This window comes from Urocampus carinirostris, chromosome 5 (genome assembly GCF_059441175.1).
Source record: "Urocampus carinirostris isolate Australia breed hairy pipefish chromosome 5, RoL_Ucar_1.0, whole genome shotgun sequence".
Classification (NCBI taxonomy): Eukaryota; Metazoa; Chordata; class Actinopteri; order Syngnathiformes; family Syngnathidae; genus Urocampus; species Urocampus carinirostris.
The window spans coordinates 39,796,589-39,816,838 of NC_142353.1; the positions used below are offsets into that span (position 1 = coordinate 39,796,589).

General features: G+C 38.2%; 1 protein-coding gene across 1 annotated transcript; it reads left to right on the forward strand.

Annotated features, from left to right (window-relative positions):
* The first annotated feature begins 8,048 nt into the window (after positions 1-8,048).
* lmo4lb (LIM domain only 4-like b) lies at positions 8,049-20,229 on the forward strand. The gene is made up of 5 exons (XM_088336817.1): positions 8,049-8,394; positions 11,874-12,132; positions 12,224-12,320; positions 15,371-15,529; positions 18,880-20,229. The coding sequence occupies exons 2-5, from the start codon at positions 11,918-11,920 to the stop codon at positions 18,886-18,888; spliced, it is 480 nt and encodes a 159-aa protein (XP_088192943.1). The 5' UTR covers positions 8,049-8,394; positions 11,874-11,917; the 3' UTR covers positions 18,889-20,229.
* Positions 20,230-20,250: the final 21 nt, after the last annotated feature.

Here is a 20,250-nt window from a genome sequence, read left to right on the forward strand (position 1 = left end):
ACTTAAGAATGTCTCTACGTAGTTTCAGGTTACGAAGTACTTGAATGGGAAACATAGTTACAAAGGCATTTCAGGATATGAAGTTAAGAATACAGTACAGTACACTCTGCTATTAGCCGCTCCCAGAGTTCACAGAAACTTAAACAAACTGGCTATAGTTTAAAACATGTATGGCAAAGTAGTGGGCGGCCGGGTTCCCAGCATACTTTTCGTTTCACCCTCACAGTTCAGAGTTTAGAGACGAGTATGAGGAGGGATTATGGCAAGATAGCGAGGAGGAGGACGCAGCCATCATTTATCAGCCAAGAATTAAGACATTTTAGCAAAATTCCATGATGTTTCGGAATTCGTGGAAAGGAATCACCCAGAAAATGTGTTGACAAGTTGGTGATGTCTGCCTCGTGCATTTCCGATAGATTTTCAAAAGTTAAAAAGTTAATAATATAGAGCACTGTGTTAGGTCCTGGTCTGCTAGAGAAACGGGGATGACAATGAACTCCTGGAAAAGCACATGTCATTGGATCAGTTTTTCAAGAAACACCAGGTAAAAAGTTACATTCATATTCTTATTATTTCCTTTACTCATTCATTTATATTTCTAGTGCAGTATTCTGTACTGCATTGGTTAGCACATAACACTCAAAAGGACCCCGGTTTGAGACCGGGTGGAAAAACATGTTGGAGAGGGACGGGTGTCACCAGGCAGTACTTGCCCAGGGCACATCACAGGAAATGGCGCCCCAAAGACCCTATTGGTTAAGGGATCCAACCAATCTAATTTTACCATCTATTTGTTTCATGTTTTGATGTTCTTTTATGAAATATTTTTAAAATGTATCATACTTTACTTTTGCCGGGCTTGGAACGGATTAGCGCGTTTCCATTAAAAATGCGTCTCTACTTACGAAGGTTTCAGGTTACGAAGCCACAGAATGAGTTAAATTCTTAAGTTGAGAACCCACTGTATTATATTTTTCACAATGTTGTGGCTCCTTCGGACTCCACAAAAACTAATCTTTTCGTCAGTGAGAATTACAAAACGGACGTCACATCACAAGTCTGAGCGGAAAGGATGGGAACAACATCTCAAATGTGCCAGGTTGGGAGATGTGATGCGCTGTGATGGCGTGCAGACAGTTTGCATTGGCTAGGAGGACAGACTGGAAGTTGCAGGTACCGTCCCTTCTCACAAAGAACCGTGACTTTCGCCAAGGCCTCGACGGTGGAAGAGGAAATGTGGCGGAAATCGTCGGAACCTCAAGGTCATCTCGGCCTCATGCCGACTTCTGGAAAGTGAAAGAAAACTCGTGTCTATCATCTTCATACGTGGCCATGGAAATTATGCAATTGGACATTCTAATTTGAATGCCGCCGAAGACATCTATTTGACTGCAAAATTATTTGAAGAAGATAAAAATAATAACCTTTCCTAGTCAAATTTTGTTGTTTTTTTGGTAGATCATTTTGCTCATTTAAGTATCTAGTAATCTATCTATCTATCTATCTGTCTATCTTTATCTATATCTGTCTATATCTATCTCTATCTTTCTATCTTATCTATATCTGTCTATATCTATCTATCTATCCATCTATCTATCTGTAACTATATTTGTCTACATCTATCTGTCTATCTTTATCTTTATCTGTCTATATCTATCTCTATCTTACTATCTTTATCTATATTTGTCTGTATGTATCCTTCTAACTTTATCTATATCTGTCTATATCTATCTTTCTATCTTTATCTATATCTGTCTATGTCTATATTTCTATCTTTATCTATATCTATCTATCTATCTATCTATCTATCTATCTATCTATCTATCTATCTATCTATCTATCTATCTATCTATCTATCTATCTATCTATCTATCTGTCTGTATCTATATTTGGCTATATCTATCTGTCTATCTTAATCGATATCTGTCTATATCTATCTCTATCTTTCTATCTTATCTATATCTATCTATCAATCTATCTATCTATCTATCTATCTATCTATCTATCTATCTATCTATCTATCTATCTATCTATCTATCTATCTATCTATCCATCTATCTATCTGACGCTATATTTGTCTATATCTATCTGTCTATCTTTATCTTTATCTGTCTATATCTATCTCTATCTTACTATCTTTAACTATATGTGTCTATATCTATCCGTCTATCTTTATCTATATCTGTCTATATCTAGCTTTCTATCTTTATCTATATCCGTCTATATCTATCTTCCTATCTTAATCTATCTATCTATCTATCTATCTATCTATCTATCTATCTATCTATCTATCTATCTATCTATCTATCTATCTATCTATCTATCTATCTATCTATCTATCTATCTATCTATCTATCTACCTATCTATCTATCTATCTATCTATCTATCTATCTATCTATCTATCTATCTATCTATCTATCTATATTTGTGCACGAGTCGCTAACGCAGACGCGCAAGAAATCCTGCAGTCCCAAAAGCGAATTTCTACCGCCCTCTAGCGGCTGAGTTCGAACCTACAACATTACATAAATAACAGCAGCTATGAAAAGATGGAAAGTATTGATGTTTTCAATGTATCCTCCGAGTGTATCATACTTAAGTGGTTACGTATAATCTTAGTTTTACAGCTAATTACAAATTAACCCTGGAGAAAGAACTAACCGGTCGTCATTTTCCAAACAAGAAAATGGTGCTGAGGTTCTCCGGGGTTAAACTGATTTATGTACAATAAATGCTCCGATTATTTTCAAATAACGAACAAAACTACAACGATTTAAAAGGTAAAATGGCTAAAACTCAAAAAAAGACTCACAAAGCTCCCACGGGAATACACAATGATTATTTTTTGTGCTGAAAGTCAGCGTATTGATTTTTGTGAGTGGGTGGTCATATCTGGCGAGTTCCTTGTATTGAGTGACTCAAACCGTTTTTGAAGCTTAATGTTCTTTTGTTTGTACATCAATTGAGTACTTTTTAGCTCCTCCAAATCTTTAATATAATGGAATCTCAATATCAAACGTAGTCATACCAAAGACTTATAACATTGGTAAAATGGCGGCGCCCTCTGTTGGCTGCGGCTGCATCGGCTCGCTACAACGGGTCAGGTGTATCGACATTTCGTTCTGTGTACATTGTTACACAGAATGACAATACAAAGGAAATTATTATTATTATTACTATATTTCATGCAGATGGCGCAATTACCTGTACTCGGAGGTAGCCGACGGAATACTTCGAAAATAAAAATAAGACATTTCATTTGCTATTAACTTATAATAATCCAAAAAGTCAATAATATAGCAGTACTATTTAGTACTTCTGCAGTCAGATTTATGTAGTATTACTGTATTTTAGAAATATTTTTGTAGTATTTTTGTAGTGCTTCCATAGCATTGTTTTTGTAGTATTACTCTCATTGTATTTTTGTAGTATATCTGTTGTAATATTTCTGTAGTAGTACATCAATATATTGTATTACTGTAGTGGTAATTTTGTAGTATTACGCTCGCATTTTTATAGTATTTCTGTCGTAATATTTCCGTAGTAGATTTTTGTAGTATGTCTATTGTAATATTTCTGTAGTAGTAATTTTTTATATAGTATAGTGTTACTGTAGTGGTATTTTTTAAGTTTTTCTGTAGACGTATTTTGGAAGTTTTTCCGTATTACTGTATTTGTAGTATTTCTGTAGTATTTTTTAGTATTTTTGTTGCAATATTTTCGCAGTAGTATTTTTGTAGTATTTCTGTCGTAATATTTTCATTGTGGTATTTCTATAATAAAGGATGACTAAAGTGGCATTTTGTAGTATTTCTGTAGACCAGGGGTGTCAAAGTCATTTTAACTCAGGGACCACACGATAGAACAAACATTCTGTCGGGGGCCGGACTAGTAGATTAAAGAGAAAGAAAAAGAGATAAAGAAATAAGAGAAAGAGGGAGGGAAAAGGAGAGAGGGCGGGACAAAGAAAGAAAAAGAGAGAGAGGGAGAGAGCGTGAGAAACAAAAGATAAACAGTTGTGAGAAGAGGGGAAAAAGAAAGGGAGAGGAAGAAAGAATTCCAAAGAGAAATAGAAAGACAGAAGGAGAGAAAAGAAAGCGCGAAGGGTATGAAGAGAGAAAGAGAAAAGGAGAAAAGGAAGTTAGAGCAAAAGAGGTTAAAAGACAGAGAGAGAAAGAGACAAAGAGCAACAAAGGAAGAGAAAAAGAGAGACACAGAGAGTGAAAGAGACAGAGTGGGAGAAAAGGGGTGGAAAAGAAAGAGAGACACAGACAGAGAGAGAGAGAAATACAAGTACAGTGTCTTTGTTCGAGGCACCTGGCTTTGGCAACATCAAGTTGACATATTTCAACCTTCAGCTTGTTTTTCTCTTGCGCTTCTCTGAGTGTTGTCTCGCGGGCCGGATTCAATCCCTTAGCGGGCCTGATCTGGCCCGCGGGCCGCCTGTTTGACACCTGTGATTTAGTACTTCCGCAGTCAGATTTATGAAGTATTACTGTAGATTTATTTTATATGTAGTTTTTTTGTAGTGCATTTAATAGCATTATTTTTGTAGTATTACTCTTGTAATTTTTTTGTTTGTGTATCTGTTGTAATATTTCTGTAGTAGTACTTTGAAATATTGTCTTATTGTAGTGGTATATTTGTCATATTACTCTCGTATTTTTGTAGTATTTCTGTCGTAATATTTCTGTAGTACTATTTTTTTGTAGTATGTCTGTTGTAATATTTCTATCGTAGTAATTGTATATATAGTGTTACTGTAGTACTATTTTTGTAGTATTTGTGTAGACGCATTTTTGAAGTATTTCCGTATTAGTATATTTGTAGTATTTCTGTAGTGTTTCCATAGCATTATTTTGTAGTACTACTGTAGTTGTGTTTTTTAGTATTACTGCCGTAATATTTATGTAGTAGTATTTCTATATTAAAGTATTACTGAAGTGGCGTTTTGTAGTATTTGTGTAAACGTATTTTTGAAGTATTTCCAAATTAGTATGTTTGTTGTATTCCTGTACTATCTTAGTAACATTTCTGTAGTACTGTAGTAGTATTTTTCTAGTATTTCTGCCGTAATATTTCTGTTGTAGTTTTTTTGTAGCATATCTGTTGTAATATTTTTGTCGTAGTATTTCTATATTAAAGGATTACTGAAGTGGCGTTTTGTAGTATTTGTGTAAACGTATTTCTGAAGTATTTCTGTATTAGTATATTTGCAGTTTTTCTGTAGTGTTTTCGTTGCATTATTTTTTTAGTACTACTGTCGTTGTATTTTTTAGTATTTTTGTTATAATATTTCTGTAGTCGTTTTTTTGTAGTATATCTGTTGTAATATTTTTGTAGTAGTATTTCTATATTAAAGGGTTACTGAAGTGGCGTTTTACAATATTTGTGTAGAAGTAATTTTGAAGTATTTCCACATTAGTATGTTCATAGTATTCCTGTATTATCTTAGTAGCATTTCTGTAGAACTGTACTAGTATTTTTGTAATATTTCTGCCGTAATATTTCTATAGTGGTTTTTTGTGGTATAGCTGTTGTAATATTTTTGTTGTGGTATTTCTATATCATATGATTACTGAATCGGAGAACGAAGCGTGATCGTGGATCAGAACAAGTTGGGTAGCTGGGACGGGAGAACGAAGCGTGGTCGGGAATCGATACAAAAACAGGGACCAGGCAGGAAACGAGTAGCCAGGACAGGAGTACGGAGCTTGGATTGGGGGTCGACACAGGAAACGGAAACAGGCAGGATACGGGTAGCCAGGACAGGAGTACGGAGCTTGAATTGAGGGTCAACACAGGAAACGGAAACAGGCAGGATATGAGTAGCAGGGACAGGAGAACGGAGCTTGAAGCGGGGATTGAGACAGGAAACAGAATCAGGACACGATAGCTGGGACAGGAGAACGGAGTTTGGATCGGGGATGGGAACAGGAAACAGGTCGGGATCAAACCGGGAGCATGATATTTAGAATTTTGTCAGTGAATTTGTTTCATTGGTTGAATCTGAGTTTGATGAACAATCCCCAGTGTCCAAGGGATTTAGAATATACTTAAGAATTTCCCCCTTGTATTGATTTAAACATGTCTTCATTTTTTTTTTAATTTGTATTATACAAAAAAATGCATGGACTTCCTCCATCATATTTTTCTGATTTAACTTCCCTCTATGTTCCAGTCCAGAGCCTTCACTCTGAAAGTGCTGGTCTGCTAGTGATCCCAAGAGCCAAGAAGAAATCTGCAGGTTCGAGAACGTTTTCCATTAAGGCCCCGGTGCTGTAGAATGCTCTGCCCTCTGCTTTAAACACACTTTTATTTTATAGCATAGTAATGACCTATATTTCATTTCGACAATATCTTTGTATTTTTTGTTGATGCTACATCCTTTGCAACCTGGTCCTCCTTTTGATTTTATATTAATTTTATACTATACTTTAATTAATCCATATTTCATTATTATTTTTTTATTGTTTGTTATCACAACATCCATTGCAGCCTGGTCATCCTCTCATGTGCGGTCCCTTCTCAGGGTTTCTTCATTTTCCTCATGTTGAGGTTTTTGAGTTTTTCCTTGCCCTCATGTCGGTTTTAGATCAGGGGATGGTGTCATAATAGTCCGTAGTTTGCATTAGTATGTGGTCTGTGCAGCCCTTTGAGACTCCTTGTGATTAAGGGCGTCACAAATAAACATGACTTGAGGTTTTTGAGTTTTCCCTTGCCCTCATGTAGGTTTTAGATCAGGGGATGGTGTCATAATAGTCTGTAGTTTGCAATAATCGGTGGTCTGTGAAGCCCTTTGAGACATCTTGTGATTAAGGGCGTCACAAATAAACATGACTTTACTTCATGCATTTATTTTATTTCTTTATAGGTATTTCTTCAGCACGTAATATCTCTTGATAATGTTTACTCTGCATTGTTTTTTTTTTAATTTTCCATACCAATTTTGTTTGTATTTGCAATATTCAATAAAAACACACCAAAAAACAAAACAAATAAAAGACTCTTTAACTCCACCCGGCGGAGTAAAGTCCCACATTAAACCACACCCCCTACATTGCATATTACTTTATTTTATTGCAACGTGTATTCTGTGTAGCACTATCTAGATACTCTATATAACACGCTACAGTGGGTATTAGCACGTCACATTGGGTATTTGTATTTTGTATTCTTTTTGCTTTATTATTGTATTGTTCTCAGCACAGGGATGCTGCTGGAAATGTGAATTTCCCTGCGGGGATAAATAAAGTATCTATCTATCTGTCTATCTATCTATCTATCTATCTATCTATCTATCTATCTATCTATATATCTATCTATCTATCTATCTATCTATCTATCTATCTATCTATCTATCTATCTATCTATCTATCTATCTATCTATCTGTCTATCTATCTATCTATCTATCTATCTATCTATCTATCTATCTATCTATCTATCTATCTATCTATCTATCTATGCACCCATCTATCTATCCATCTATCTATCTATCTATCTATCTATCTATCTATCTATCTATCTATCTATCTATCTATCTATCTATCTATCTATCTATCTATCTATCTATCTATCTATCTATCTATCTATCCATCTATTCACCCATCTATCTATCTATCTATCTATCTATCTATCTATCTATCTATCTATCTATCTATCTATCTATCTATCTATGCACCCATCCATCCATCTATCTATCTATCTATGCACCCATCCATCTATCTATCTATCTATGCACCCATCCATCTATCTATCTATCTATCTATCTATCTATCTATCTATCTATCTATCTATCTATCTATCTATCTATCTATCTATCTATCTATCTATCTATCTATCTATCTATCTATCTATCTATCTATCTATCTATCTATCTATCTATCTATCTATCTATCTATCTATCTATCTATCTAAAATAAAGAGGCTGTGATTTGACCACACCTACTACTCTGCAATTGGTCGTCTTCCACTTTACGTGCTTACGTCATCCCCTCCTACTTTAAATATCTCCTTGCGCAATTTGATGAATAGCGTCGCTGTCAGAGGCGTCCGAAAGAGTGCGAGGAAGGGAGGCGCGGAATCGCACCGACAGCTGGAATAACCAGTTGGAAAGGAAGCAAAGAAAGGAGCGGCTTTTTAGGTTACCCCCCCCCTCCCTCTCCACACCCTCTTTTTTCTTTTTTAATTTGAAGAGCTCTAAGTGAGAGACTTTCCTCAAACTATTTGGTGCGCGCGCCACCCCGGCCGGGGGATTTTTTTTCCTACTATCAAGATTCAAGAAGCAATGGAGCCGTAAAATGTTTAATTTCACAGGCGCAAAGGCATCCATTGTTTTCGCGTGATCTCTTTTCCTCCGTGTTTTGATTTCCACGCAGCAGGAAAAGACAAGGTACGAGAGTTCGCTTCTTTTTCATTCTTTTTCTTTCTGTCGTTAACGTGAGCCCGACTTCATTGTTAACACTTTTTGCTTTTGATTAGGTTTTAAAAGTGAAAGTTTTCCAAAAGCGTCGATTCGCAAAGAAAACGATTGCACATTAATTAATACTTTACATATGAAAAGTGGCACGCTTCCAAAAGTCCCATCGGGTGACATTTTCTCTGCCTCCCGCTTAAAATATCCCCCCCTCTTATTCTTTTAAAATAAACTCGTTTTCCTAAAGTTAACGAATGAAAAGGTAGATATTGTTTCTTATTCTGCAGTTGAAATTCCCAGTAGGTTTGTCTTTTAATCATTATCATATCGTACCTTGTAATCGATAATTTGCTTTGCCTGGATAGATAAAGTTAAAAAGAATGAAAGAATACTGGATTGTTTGTTTCCCTTTTTCTCAGTTTTCTCAAATTCAACATTGCAAGTGACAAACAATAATGAGTACGTGCGGCCATGATTAAAATCATGTAGTGACAATGTAAACCAACCCGACATTTACATTGTATCTACTTAATGTCCTACAAAATCCGATACACTAAAGTTGTTCCCCTTGTCGTGCTTTTTTTCTGCGTTTATTTACATCTTTCAGGATGAATTTCTGTTTTTGCCGTTTTCAAACATTTGTCTCTGGTACAGTGAGTAAAGAGAGATAAGGAGATGAAATAGAATGCCTTTTTGTATGTCATCTCTACATACCTGTCAACCTCCACGGCTGCCTGCCCGTACAAACTGTCGTATTTTCCCGTACAAAATACAAAATAATCGTACACGATATCTTTTTTTTTCTGAATAATGCATGATGGGAATCAGACGCAAGCGATTGACAAATTTGCGTTTTTCCGTACAGATTTCCTTGTACGTCGTACTCTTCTTAAAATTCATAAAAAACGTACAGGTTGACAGGTATATCTCTATCACTGATAGTCTAGTAGTTAGGTTTCGGAACTCTCGCCACCGTGACCCGGGTTCGAAACTCGTTGCATTCGGTGCTTAGCGATTATTTGTTAACTGATCAATAAGTGCACAAAAAGGGTAATATTTATTTTCTTTTTTGGGAGTAAAAAAACTGAGATTATACACAAATAAGTATTTATTTGTATAACTTCTTGAGTCTTGCAAAGAAGTACAAATCATACATTGTCATGATGTAAACCCTGACTAAAAATAGTGTGACAGTGAGATAAAATCCAATGCCTTTTCGCATGTTACCTATATCATTGATGGTCTAGTAGTTGGGATTCAGCGTTCGCACCACCGTGACCCGGGTTTGATTCCTGTTGCATCTGATGTTTAGCAATCATAGTCGGTGATTATTTTTTGACTGATCAATACTTGCACAAAAAGGGTAATAACCTACCATAAAACCTTGCGTGTAACGCAAACTTTAATTTATTTTGGGGGAGGAAAAAGGTGCGATTATACGCAAATAAATACTGTGTAACCTCTTGGGTCTTGCAAAGAAGTACAAGTCATACACTATCATATAGGCTGTGACTAAAAATATTGTGATAATGAGATCAAATCCAATGCCTTTTCGCATGTTACCTATATCATTGGTGGTCTAGTAGTTGGAATTCAGCGTTCTCACAACCGTGACCCGAGTTAGATTCCTGTTGCGTCCAATGTTTTGTGATTGTGGTCAGCGATATTTTTCGACTGATGAATCATTGCACAAGTACATTTTTATACTACCGTAAAAACGTCGTGTTTAACATGTAGCCGAACTTAAAGTTCTTTTTTGGGTTAAAAAAAAAGTGTGTTATACATGAATGAATACAGTATAACTTATTGAATCTTCTGAAGAAGTACAAATCACGAATTGGCATTATACAGACAAGGATGAAAACAGTGTGATGATGAGATAAAATGTAATGCCTTTTTGTACGTCATCTATATCACTGGTGGTCAAGTGGTTAGGATTTGGAGTTTTCACTGTCGCAACTTGGATTCAATTCCCGTTTTATCCACTGTTCAGGGACTGTTGTCAGCAAAAAATTTCGACTGCTAAATCATTGCATAAATACGGTAATATAATATAGTAAAAACCTTGTATAACACGCACCAAAATGTACACATTACCTCTTAAATCCTCAAAAGAAGTACAAATCATACATAGTTCTTATATAGATCATGATGAAAATAGTGCGATGAAAAAAATGCATTTTACACCAATAAATACGTTATAAACTCTTAAGACCACCAAAGAAGTACGAAAATAGTGCGATAATGAGATAAAATATAATGGCATTTTGAATGTCATCTATATCAATGGTAGTCTCGTGGTTAGGATTTGGAGTCTTCACTGTCGTAATTTGGGTTCAATTCCCGTTCTATCTAATGTTCAGTGACTGTGGTCAACTAAATTTTTCGACTGCTAAATCATTGCACAAATTCGGTAATATAATACTGTAAAACGCCATGTTGATGGAAAAAAATGCATTTGACACCAATAAATACGCTATAAACTCTTAAGACCACCAAAGAAGTACCAATCATACATAATGTCATTATAGAAACCATGACGAAAATAGTGCGATAATGAGATAAAATGTAATGCCTTTTTGTATGTCATCTATATCACTGGTGATCTAGTGGTTAGGATTCAGTATTCTCACTGCCGTGACCTGGGTTAAATTCCTGGTCTTTTGAATGTTTAGTGATTGTAGTTGGCGATATTTTTCGACTGATCAATCATTGCACACAATAATTTACTACCGTAAAACTTTCTGTTTAACTCCCACCCACACTTTGATTCTTTTTTGCATGGAAAAAAAAGCATTTTACACCTATAAATATGGACGGTATGAATTCTTGAAACCTCCAAATAAGTACAAATCATACATATATATCAAGACCAGAACGGAGACAGGACCCACTCGCGTAACGTTTCTCACAGTTTTTTTGGGAAGAAGGGAAAGGAGCGCACACATGATCCGGAGATCTCTGGTTGCAGGGAGTAGGTTGCTTAGACGCGGAAGTGGGAACGGAAAAAACGGGTCAGTGGCCGGGACAGAAGAGCAAAAACGTGATCGGGATCGGAAACAAGTCGATAGCCAGGAGAGGAGAGCAGACATGGTTGAGATAAAAAAAAACGGATCGTTATTCGGGGGGGAGAACAGACGCGGTCGATGTTAAAACAGGTCGTAATTCGGGACGGGTGAGCAGACGCGGTCTAGCTCTAAACAGATCGTAACGGGAGACCAACAGGAGCAAAAAACAGGACAGGCGAAAAAGGACTTGCCGTGTAAAAACATAGATTTGCAGACGGACCGTCCAAAGGGGACTGACAGGACTGAATTTAACTACTGACAGGGAGCCAATCTGTCAACAAGCTGCAGCTGGCGCCACAGTGGCTGGGCCAATTGGGCGCCATGGCAACTGTGACAATATCGTCATTATATAGAACTACATTAAGCAAACCCTTTCTTTTCTTGCAGTACTTGCAAGGTTTGCCCAGGTTCCAGCGAGAGCCCACATCAGGATGGTGAACAACCAAGCGCCGGGCGGAGCGCCATCCGTGAGGTCATGTGCAGGATGTGGGGGGAAGATCGCTGACCGTTTCCTGCTCTTCTCTATGGAGCGTTATTGGCACACTCGCTGCCTCAAGTGCTCCTGCTGCCAGGCTCAGCTGGGCGACATCGGCACCACCTGCTACAGCAAAGGAGGCATGATCCTGTGTCGCAGCGACTACATCAGGTAAGGTCTTTCATACTGAGGAAGTGGTAGACCATCAGGATCGTTTTAGCATGTGTACGGTATCAAACCAGCTTTTTTTTCTAATTTGCAGGCTGTTTGGGCACAGCGGGGCGTGCTGTGCCTGTGGCCAGTCCATCCCAGCCAATGAAATGGTGATGAGGGCACAGGGAAATGTTTACCACCTCAAGGTAAGTCTCCATCTCCCAATTTAGCCTGCTTGGCCTCCTACTGTGTGTTTGACAGAAACATCTGGGGTATTCCTCCTCCTCATCCCCCCCAGGCCACAAACCTGGGCTCAATTTATACGAAGACGATCGGAACAGAAGATACAAAGTCGTTAAGTGGTGCTTTGATGTAATCCCATCATGAGTTCTATTTCTATGTCAATGATTTGAGGCTGCAACGGCAAAGTCGAAAATAATTGATCCCGTAAGAAAGCGTGTTGTTTGAAAATGTAGTTTTACTAATAATAATAATCTCTCATTTTCAAAAGTGATTATAAGTCAATGTCACGGACCAGGAACGGAGACGGGACCCAATTGCGTTCGTTTTACTCAGCTTTGTTTAGAATGAGGAAAGGACTTGCATCCACGATCCGATGATCGTCGGTCACGGGCAGGGTTGGGCAGGGTTACTTTAACTGGAATACTTTCAATTACTTTTGGATTACTCCAATACCAGATATGCTAATAAAAGACAAAATAAACTAAATATGAATACAATTATGACTCACAACACGTGGTAAGCTTTCTCTCTTGGCTTTGATCTCTTTGATCTCCGGCAAAACTAACATAAAATGCGACAGAAACAGAATGAAAATAAATCCAAACAGCTTGCCAACATAATTTTTGCCGTTCCATGTATTCCGTTACTCCCCAAGCCTGCACAAAATTTAGTCATTTTATTCATATTTAGTTTCTTTTGTCTTTTATTAGCATATTTGGTATTGGAGTAATCCAAAAGTAATTGAAAGTAATCAAGTTAAAGTAACCCTACCCAACCCTCGTCACGGATAGCAGATGGCACTTCCGTGTCAAGCGAAGGTAGTCATTGACAGCGAGAACAAACAGGACAATGGCCGGGGCGGAGGAGCAAAAACATAAACGGGTCCAGAAAAGAGGTCGGCAACGGGAATCAGACAGAAAACAGGGCAGGATGGAGTCGGAGAGTCACAAAAGCTTGCCTAGCGGGTAGCATAGGTTCGCAGACAATCAGGGTCCGTGGCTGTTTGCGCCAACGGGGCAGACTCAGGTTCCCCGCATCAGTAATCATGACAGTCAAGAAAAGTCTCAAAGGGCAGTACAGACTATAGACTATTATTTTGCATCCCCTGATCTAAAACCTACACGAGGGCAAGGGAAATTACTGTATTTATTCGTGTATAACAAGCATATTCTTTGTACCTAAAAACAACTCTAAGTTCGGGTGCGAGTCATACACGAGGTTTTACAGTTGTATTTTAGCAAATTTGTCCAATGAATGCTGGAATTGTCCCATTGTGAAGAAAAACACCACATTGACTTGTCATTTTAAAATGTCCCAAAATTCCCAAAAAGCTGATTCCTTGGGATATGTCTCAGGCAGATAAATATAGTCAGGCATATTTGTTTTGCTTCTATGCTCTGGTTTGACGTTCTGAGCCAATCTGCTGTCACGGGTTTGTTTATCAGAACGCAAAGATATATTCTACTTTTGATCTACAGAGCGTGGTTTTTAAATTGTGTCTTCAAGCCACAAATTGCCTTCGCTGTATAAAACAGTGGTGACCATGCATCTTTCATTGACCAGCTGAATAAAGAACTGTCAGGACCAGAATGGAAACAGGACCCACTCGCGTAACGTTTACCACAGCTTTTATTAAAGGAACGAGGAAGGGGTGCGCCCACGATCGGGTGTTGGCTCTCGTACTCGGCTTGTGATCCGAACACGGAAGTGGATCTCCCGTAGCGAGCAATGGCGGTGTCAGGGGCGGAAAACAAGTCGGTAGCCGGGACTGGGAGAGCAAGACGTGGTCGGGGTCGGAAACCGGTCGTAAGCCAGGAAAGGAGAGTAGACGTGGTCGGGATCAAAAACGTATCGTAATTCAGGACGAGAGAGCAGACGTGGTCAAGATCAAAACAGGTCGTAGCGGGAGACAAACAGGAGCAAAAAACAGGACAGGCGTGAGTCAGGGTCGAAAAAAGGCTTGCCTTGAAAAACAGAGGTTCACAGACGGACTGACAAAATGGGATTGACAGGACAGGGTTTAAATAGTGGGGAAGCCAATCTATCAACAAGCTGCAGCCAGCGCCACACGGGCGGGGCCAAATGGGCGCCTAGCAACCGTGACAAGAACGAAAAACAAAACTTAAACAAGGCTATTTTGCATTACAAAAAAGATAGATTATGACTGAAATCAGGGCACCACTACGACTAATATAAGCTTTTTCAGTCAAGTCACATTTATTTGTATAGCCATTAATCACGAAATGTCTCTAAGGACTTCACAGGTCACAATGACACCCCCCCTGATCTTAACCCAACATGCGGGCTAGGAAAAACCAAAACCTCAGCAGGAGGGAAATAGGAAACCTTGAAAAGGGGCCTCACAAGTGGTAATCCCCCTTCCAGGATGACCAGGGTGCAATAGATTTTGCATTAGTTAAGAATACAAAAAACCTAGGTAGTATGTAAAAATTTGTCCAGAAAGCGCATGACAGCAACGAGGCCTCAACCCTGTAAAAAAAATCCACAATAAAGATTACATTGAGTCCCACAATCGACCTATGCTTTTATCTTGCATCTTCTGCTCTGTCAAGGTCCAATGATTCTCAAGATAACCATCCGGTTAGCTCACTCTTCAATACGGAGGTGGGGATGTTCAGTCTGCTTGGGTAAACGGTCGGGGCCACAAACTTAAAAATCCTGAATTGATAGCATTTAACAGAACGAGCAAATGTCAAAAATAGAATAGATTGAATTCAGTGTTTTCATTGTGGCCCCTTAATCTTTTAACTTTTCTGTGTGAGTTTCTTAAAAGAAAACTTTTAGCTAAAACGGTCGGTTATTCTCACAAAGGCGAGCAAATTGAGTATTCAGGTACTTTAGTCCCAACTAGGAAGTCAATGTTTCCTTGATCAGTTCTTAATTGCGCAATACAGTTAAACATTGCGTTACCTGTGTTATCGTGAAAACCAATTTGCTGTGACTTAATTGAGTCGATACATTTTCAGGACTGACCTTGACTTTTGGGTTCCAGTGTTTCAGCTGTGCCACCTGCAGGAACAGACTGATGCCAGGAGATCGCTTCCATTATATCAACGGTACGATCTTCTGTGAGCACGACAGACCCGGCGCTGGCTTGCTCAGCAGCCACATGCCGCAACTTCAGAGCAACTCTGTCATGACGGATCAGAAGGTAGATTTATGAAGCCTGTTGAAAAATGTGTGTTAAGTTGTATAGTATGTCTTCTTTGAAAGTGAGGAATGAGAAGTCAAGTCATGTTTAACTGTATAGCCCTTAATCACAAGGAGTCTCAAAGGGCTCCACAGACCACAGACTATTGCAAACTACAGACTATTATTACATATTATTGCACCAACCCCTGATCTAAAACCTACATGAGGGCAAGGAAAAACTCAAAAACCTCAACATGAGGAAAATGAAGACACCTCGTGAAGGGTCCGCACATGAGGTAATCCCCTTTCCAGGATGAACAGGCTACAATGAATGGTGCAATAACAATAAAACACAAAGATTGTCCACGTGAAATATAGGTCATTCATAAGCTATAGAATAGAAGTGTGTTTTAAGCCTAGATTTAAAGAGTTCCACTGAGGTTGCAGATCGAATCTCAGGGGGCAAAGCATTCCACAGCACTGGGGACCGAATGGAGAACGCTCTCGAACCTGCAGATTTCTTCTTGGCTCTTATGATTCCTAGTAGACCAGCATTTTCAGAGCAAAGGCCCCCAGGAATTTTCTTACTCTCCTTATTTACATTTTTCTATGGGTGGAGTAATTTTTGGCTGTTATGGAATGGCTTGTCAACACATTGTCCATTTTGTCTTTTCGGGTCATGTGTTCATTTAGTAATGTAACTCAATATGCAATATGCTTGAAAAATTACAATATAATAATCCTGAATTAACGCTGTATTTCAAGAGGAACATAGATGTTGACCGTTCCAAAGTTAACACTAACGCAAACTACATTGTGGCAGCAACACATATATAAGTTATGGCATTTTTATTTTTTATTTTTTTAATCAAGAAAGTCATTATAATTATGCCATTGTCTTCACATAACTTTCAGTATTCCCAAATTACACTAATTATGCAAGGTCAGTTCAGAAAAAAAACAAGGCTTAAAGATAGACCGGTTCGATGCAGTTTGTTTACCCGCCTACAAAACTAGATGTGTCCCAAAAGATGTATACATACTATAAATAGCCAATAGACTTGTTTTTCTATTTCAGATATGGTTTTTGGGTCAAAATGGCAAATAAAGGGCTTACTCTAGTGTACTATCCCCCCATTTTGTATGTCTGAGGTTTACTGTATATAAGTCTGTTGAAGGCTTGTATAAGTAACCTGTATTGTTTTGTATTAAAGAAAAAAACATTTCTTAAAATAATATGCTCTATAAAGATAAATAAAGTAGAGTTTAGTTTGCGTTTGGAAGAAGCGTTACAAGAGGTCCTCCTCCGTGGTAAAAAGTGGCCGAAAAAATGCGTTGCGACCATTTTCTCAACCGCATCAAGCTTTCCTATTCCACTTTTGTTTCAAAAGAAAAATATTGTCTCTTTACACTTTACACCAACACTATTGAATGGACGCACGAGATATTAAACAATAAAAATGTCAAAGTTCTTAGCGCGCTGGAGATACAGTATAGAATGTTTTCACACCAACTAGGAAGAGGAAGCGGATTTATTCTTTGGGGTGGATGCTAGGTGAGCTCTCACAGCGCCACATGCCTGTAGCAGTGGAAAGAAGCACAACAGTACTGTCCTGTACCCAGGTGCACACAATACAAAATCTAACTTACAACAATGTCCGGATATTTTTCGACATACCGAAAAAATGTTCATATCCACCGTTTTACGTAAGTCGAATGGTCGTAAGTAGGGGAACGTCTGTAAACTAAAAGCGAGCTAAATACCCAGCTAAAACAGTAAAAAGCCATCTAAACAGCCAGATAGAAAGCTCAAAACAAAGCTAGACAGCTAGCTTAAAAAAAGCCATAATTTAGCTTGCTAACTAGCAAAAAAGGTAAAATATCAATAATTAGCATGCAAAATGTAAGAAGCTATGTAGATAGCTTGCTAATCAGTTAAAATAGTTAAAAGATAAAAAGGTAAAGCTTAAAAGGTTTTTTACGATGCTAAAAAACTGCACGTTTTTTTGCACATAAATTGGAATTTAGTTTGTTGTATTTTCTGTGAAAAAAAAAAAAGATGAAGAGACAAATTTAAAAATACTCTCTTAACTGATTGCTTAAAATAATTATCACTACATTATTAGATTTTTCTTATCCATGGATTATGAGGTGCACGTAATTAAAACTAAATGTCTTTTGTTATAAGTGTAACAAATTAATGTTTGATGAGTCAAAAAGTGTCGCGGACCTAAATGCAGAACATTGCCTGCATCAAGAATCAAACCTGGGTCACGGCAGTGAGAACGCCTAAATGTAACCACTAGTGATACAGACTACATATGATAAGGTGTTCAATTTTATTGCATTATCACACGATGCCAGAAATGAATGTAAGAGAATGGAGAGAACAGAAAGCCTTCCCCGAAAGATATAAATACATGCGAAAAAAGCAACTCTATGTACCTGATGATGAATCGGAGATTGCGTTTATTTATATATTCCAGGACCAAATTTCGGTTTTATCCATTCCCTAATATTTGTTTCTGTCAACCGGGTAAAAAGTGTCGATGCTCTCATCACCGAGACCCAGGTTCATTTCTCGTTGCATGCAACGCTTTAAAACTCCGGTAAAAAAAGGAATTGGAGACTACGCGCTACAATAACAGCCGAACCATTGACACACACTGCTCACTCGAAATGGAGTTTCTAGCTGTATCGTGCAGACACTTCTATGCACCGGGAGAGTTAACTGTGGTCTTTGTGTTTGCTGTTTACTTTCCACTGCTAACCGTTTCACCGGATGCTAACGTTAGCATAGCGCTAAATCTCCTGCCCGCTGCTATCAATAAACAGCAGCTTGCACACCCCAACGGAGCTTTATCGTCGACGGCGACTTTAATCGGGCATGTTTATGGACTGTACTCCCAAATCCATTTAATATGTGGACTGAGCAAAACACTGGACTTTGTGTTATGTAAGATCAAACATCAAACATTTCGGTTGTATCCACCAACTCTGTTTGTCCCTCACCCCCCTCATCAACCTCCTCACTGTAAATGTGGAACTGGAGTCGTCCAATTTCGTTGTCACAGCATATCCCATGTTGTAACAATGACAATAAAGGCATATTCTATTCTATATTCTATTCTATTCTATTTACTATTGTAGTCAGCGATGCTTTTCTATGGATCAATCATTTCATTCATACGAAACCTCGTGGATGCATTTCCAATATTATCCATCGTATTTTGCAGTATACAAGGCATTGGGTTGTAAGGCACACTTTTCAACTTCTGGCATATTTGAGGTTTTTAGATGCACTTAATAGTCCGTAAAATGCGTGAAGTCAAATCCACTGACCTACACCTTTCCCCATCTTTTTTCCAGGTGTGTTGAAGGACACGCGAACTGAAGCTTTAATTCATCTCTGCTGCCTTTGTTGTGACTTCCGTCGACCATCGCAATACTCATGGAACAGCTCCCTGGCAATGAACTTCTTCACATCCCAGAATCCCTGACTTCTCGTGCAACTTGACGTTTTTGGCGCGTTGTGCTGCTTGGAATGTTTGGGGGTCCGGGAAATGAAAGTACTGCAAACTGAAAATACTGTTCGAAGGACCTGTTGGAATTGTCATGTTCACCTCCCTGTGGGCCCCTGAGTATAAAAATTGTAGACCCTGACCTGACTTTGACGAACTCTTAAAAAACTAAAAGAGAACGCGGGTCAGCCAGCAGAGGAAGCAGGAGATACTTTAATGGACTGCTGTTTAATGGCGTTTTGTGCCAAGTGGCATTCTTTTCCGTAAGTGTCAGTGTTTTGAATCAACTCTGTCTATTTTATATAGTACTCTAATACGTTTTACATTGTGTGTTTAATTATAACATTGGAATCCCTAAGTGTGGACTTAAATCTGTTCATTCCAAAAACTGCTAATGCTATTCAGTGTTGGGCACGTTACTAAAAAACATGAATTAGTTACAGTTACTAGTTACCTCTTTAAAAAAAGTACTTTTAATACTGACATCCAAAAGTAAGTGTTACTTAGAAAGTAACTATCTAGTTTCCAATTACAGTAAACACTCAGATTGAAGCCGACCCCCTGACACTGATTAAAAATAGCCAGATAATAAAATAGATGGAAGAAAACGTGTACACCAACCTCTGGAAGCGGGGTACCCTTCATATTTCGTTGTTTGTGCAATCTTCAGACTAAATGAGAAACTCCATATCCATTTTGCCTCAAGATTTCCTTCTCCATTTCCATACCTGTCAATCTCCACGGCTCCATGCCCTTACAAACTCGTATTTTCCCGTACAGAATACAAAATAATCGTACACCATATTTTTTTTTTTCGGAATGATGCCTGATGGGAAATCCCCAGGCGGAAGACGCATGCGCACATTAGCATCAAACCGCTCGCTTCGTTTGCAACGGAAAAAAAACGATACCGAGATAGAGGCTTCTGCAGCGAACTCCTTTGACTTGATTGATTTGCCGTTTCATGATAGTCGGTGTATACCGGATGGTACTCATCATTGACAAATTTGCGTTTTTCCGTACAGATTTCCTTGTACGTCGTACTCGTCTTAAAATGCATAAAAAACATACTTTCTACGGCAAAACCGTACAGGTTGACAGGTATGCATTTCTGAGTTCTGTCCAATATGTTTTCATGTTTCCCCGGACGTGGTGTACTGCTAAAAAATTCAAATAAAAACAACAAAATTCAGCACAATTTTATTATAAATTCTGTGCT

What these genes read in the sequence shown, in the direction of transcription:
- lmo4lb (XM_088336817.1), top strand. Translation starts at nt 11,918, where the DNA reads ATGGTGAACAACCAAGCGCCGGGCGGAGCGCCATCCGTGAGGTCATGT. An exon ending in TGTCGCAGCGACTACATCAG is followed by an intron (nt 12,133 to 12,223) that starts GTAAGGTCTTTC and finishes TCTAATTTGCAG; the next exon opens with GCTGTTTGGGCACAGCGGGG. An exon ending in GAAATGTTTACCACCTCAAG is followed by an intron (nt 12,321 to 15,370) that starts GTAAGTCTCCAT and finishes TTTGGGTTCCAG; the next exon opens with TGTTTCAGCTGTGCCACCTG.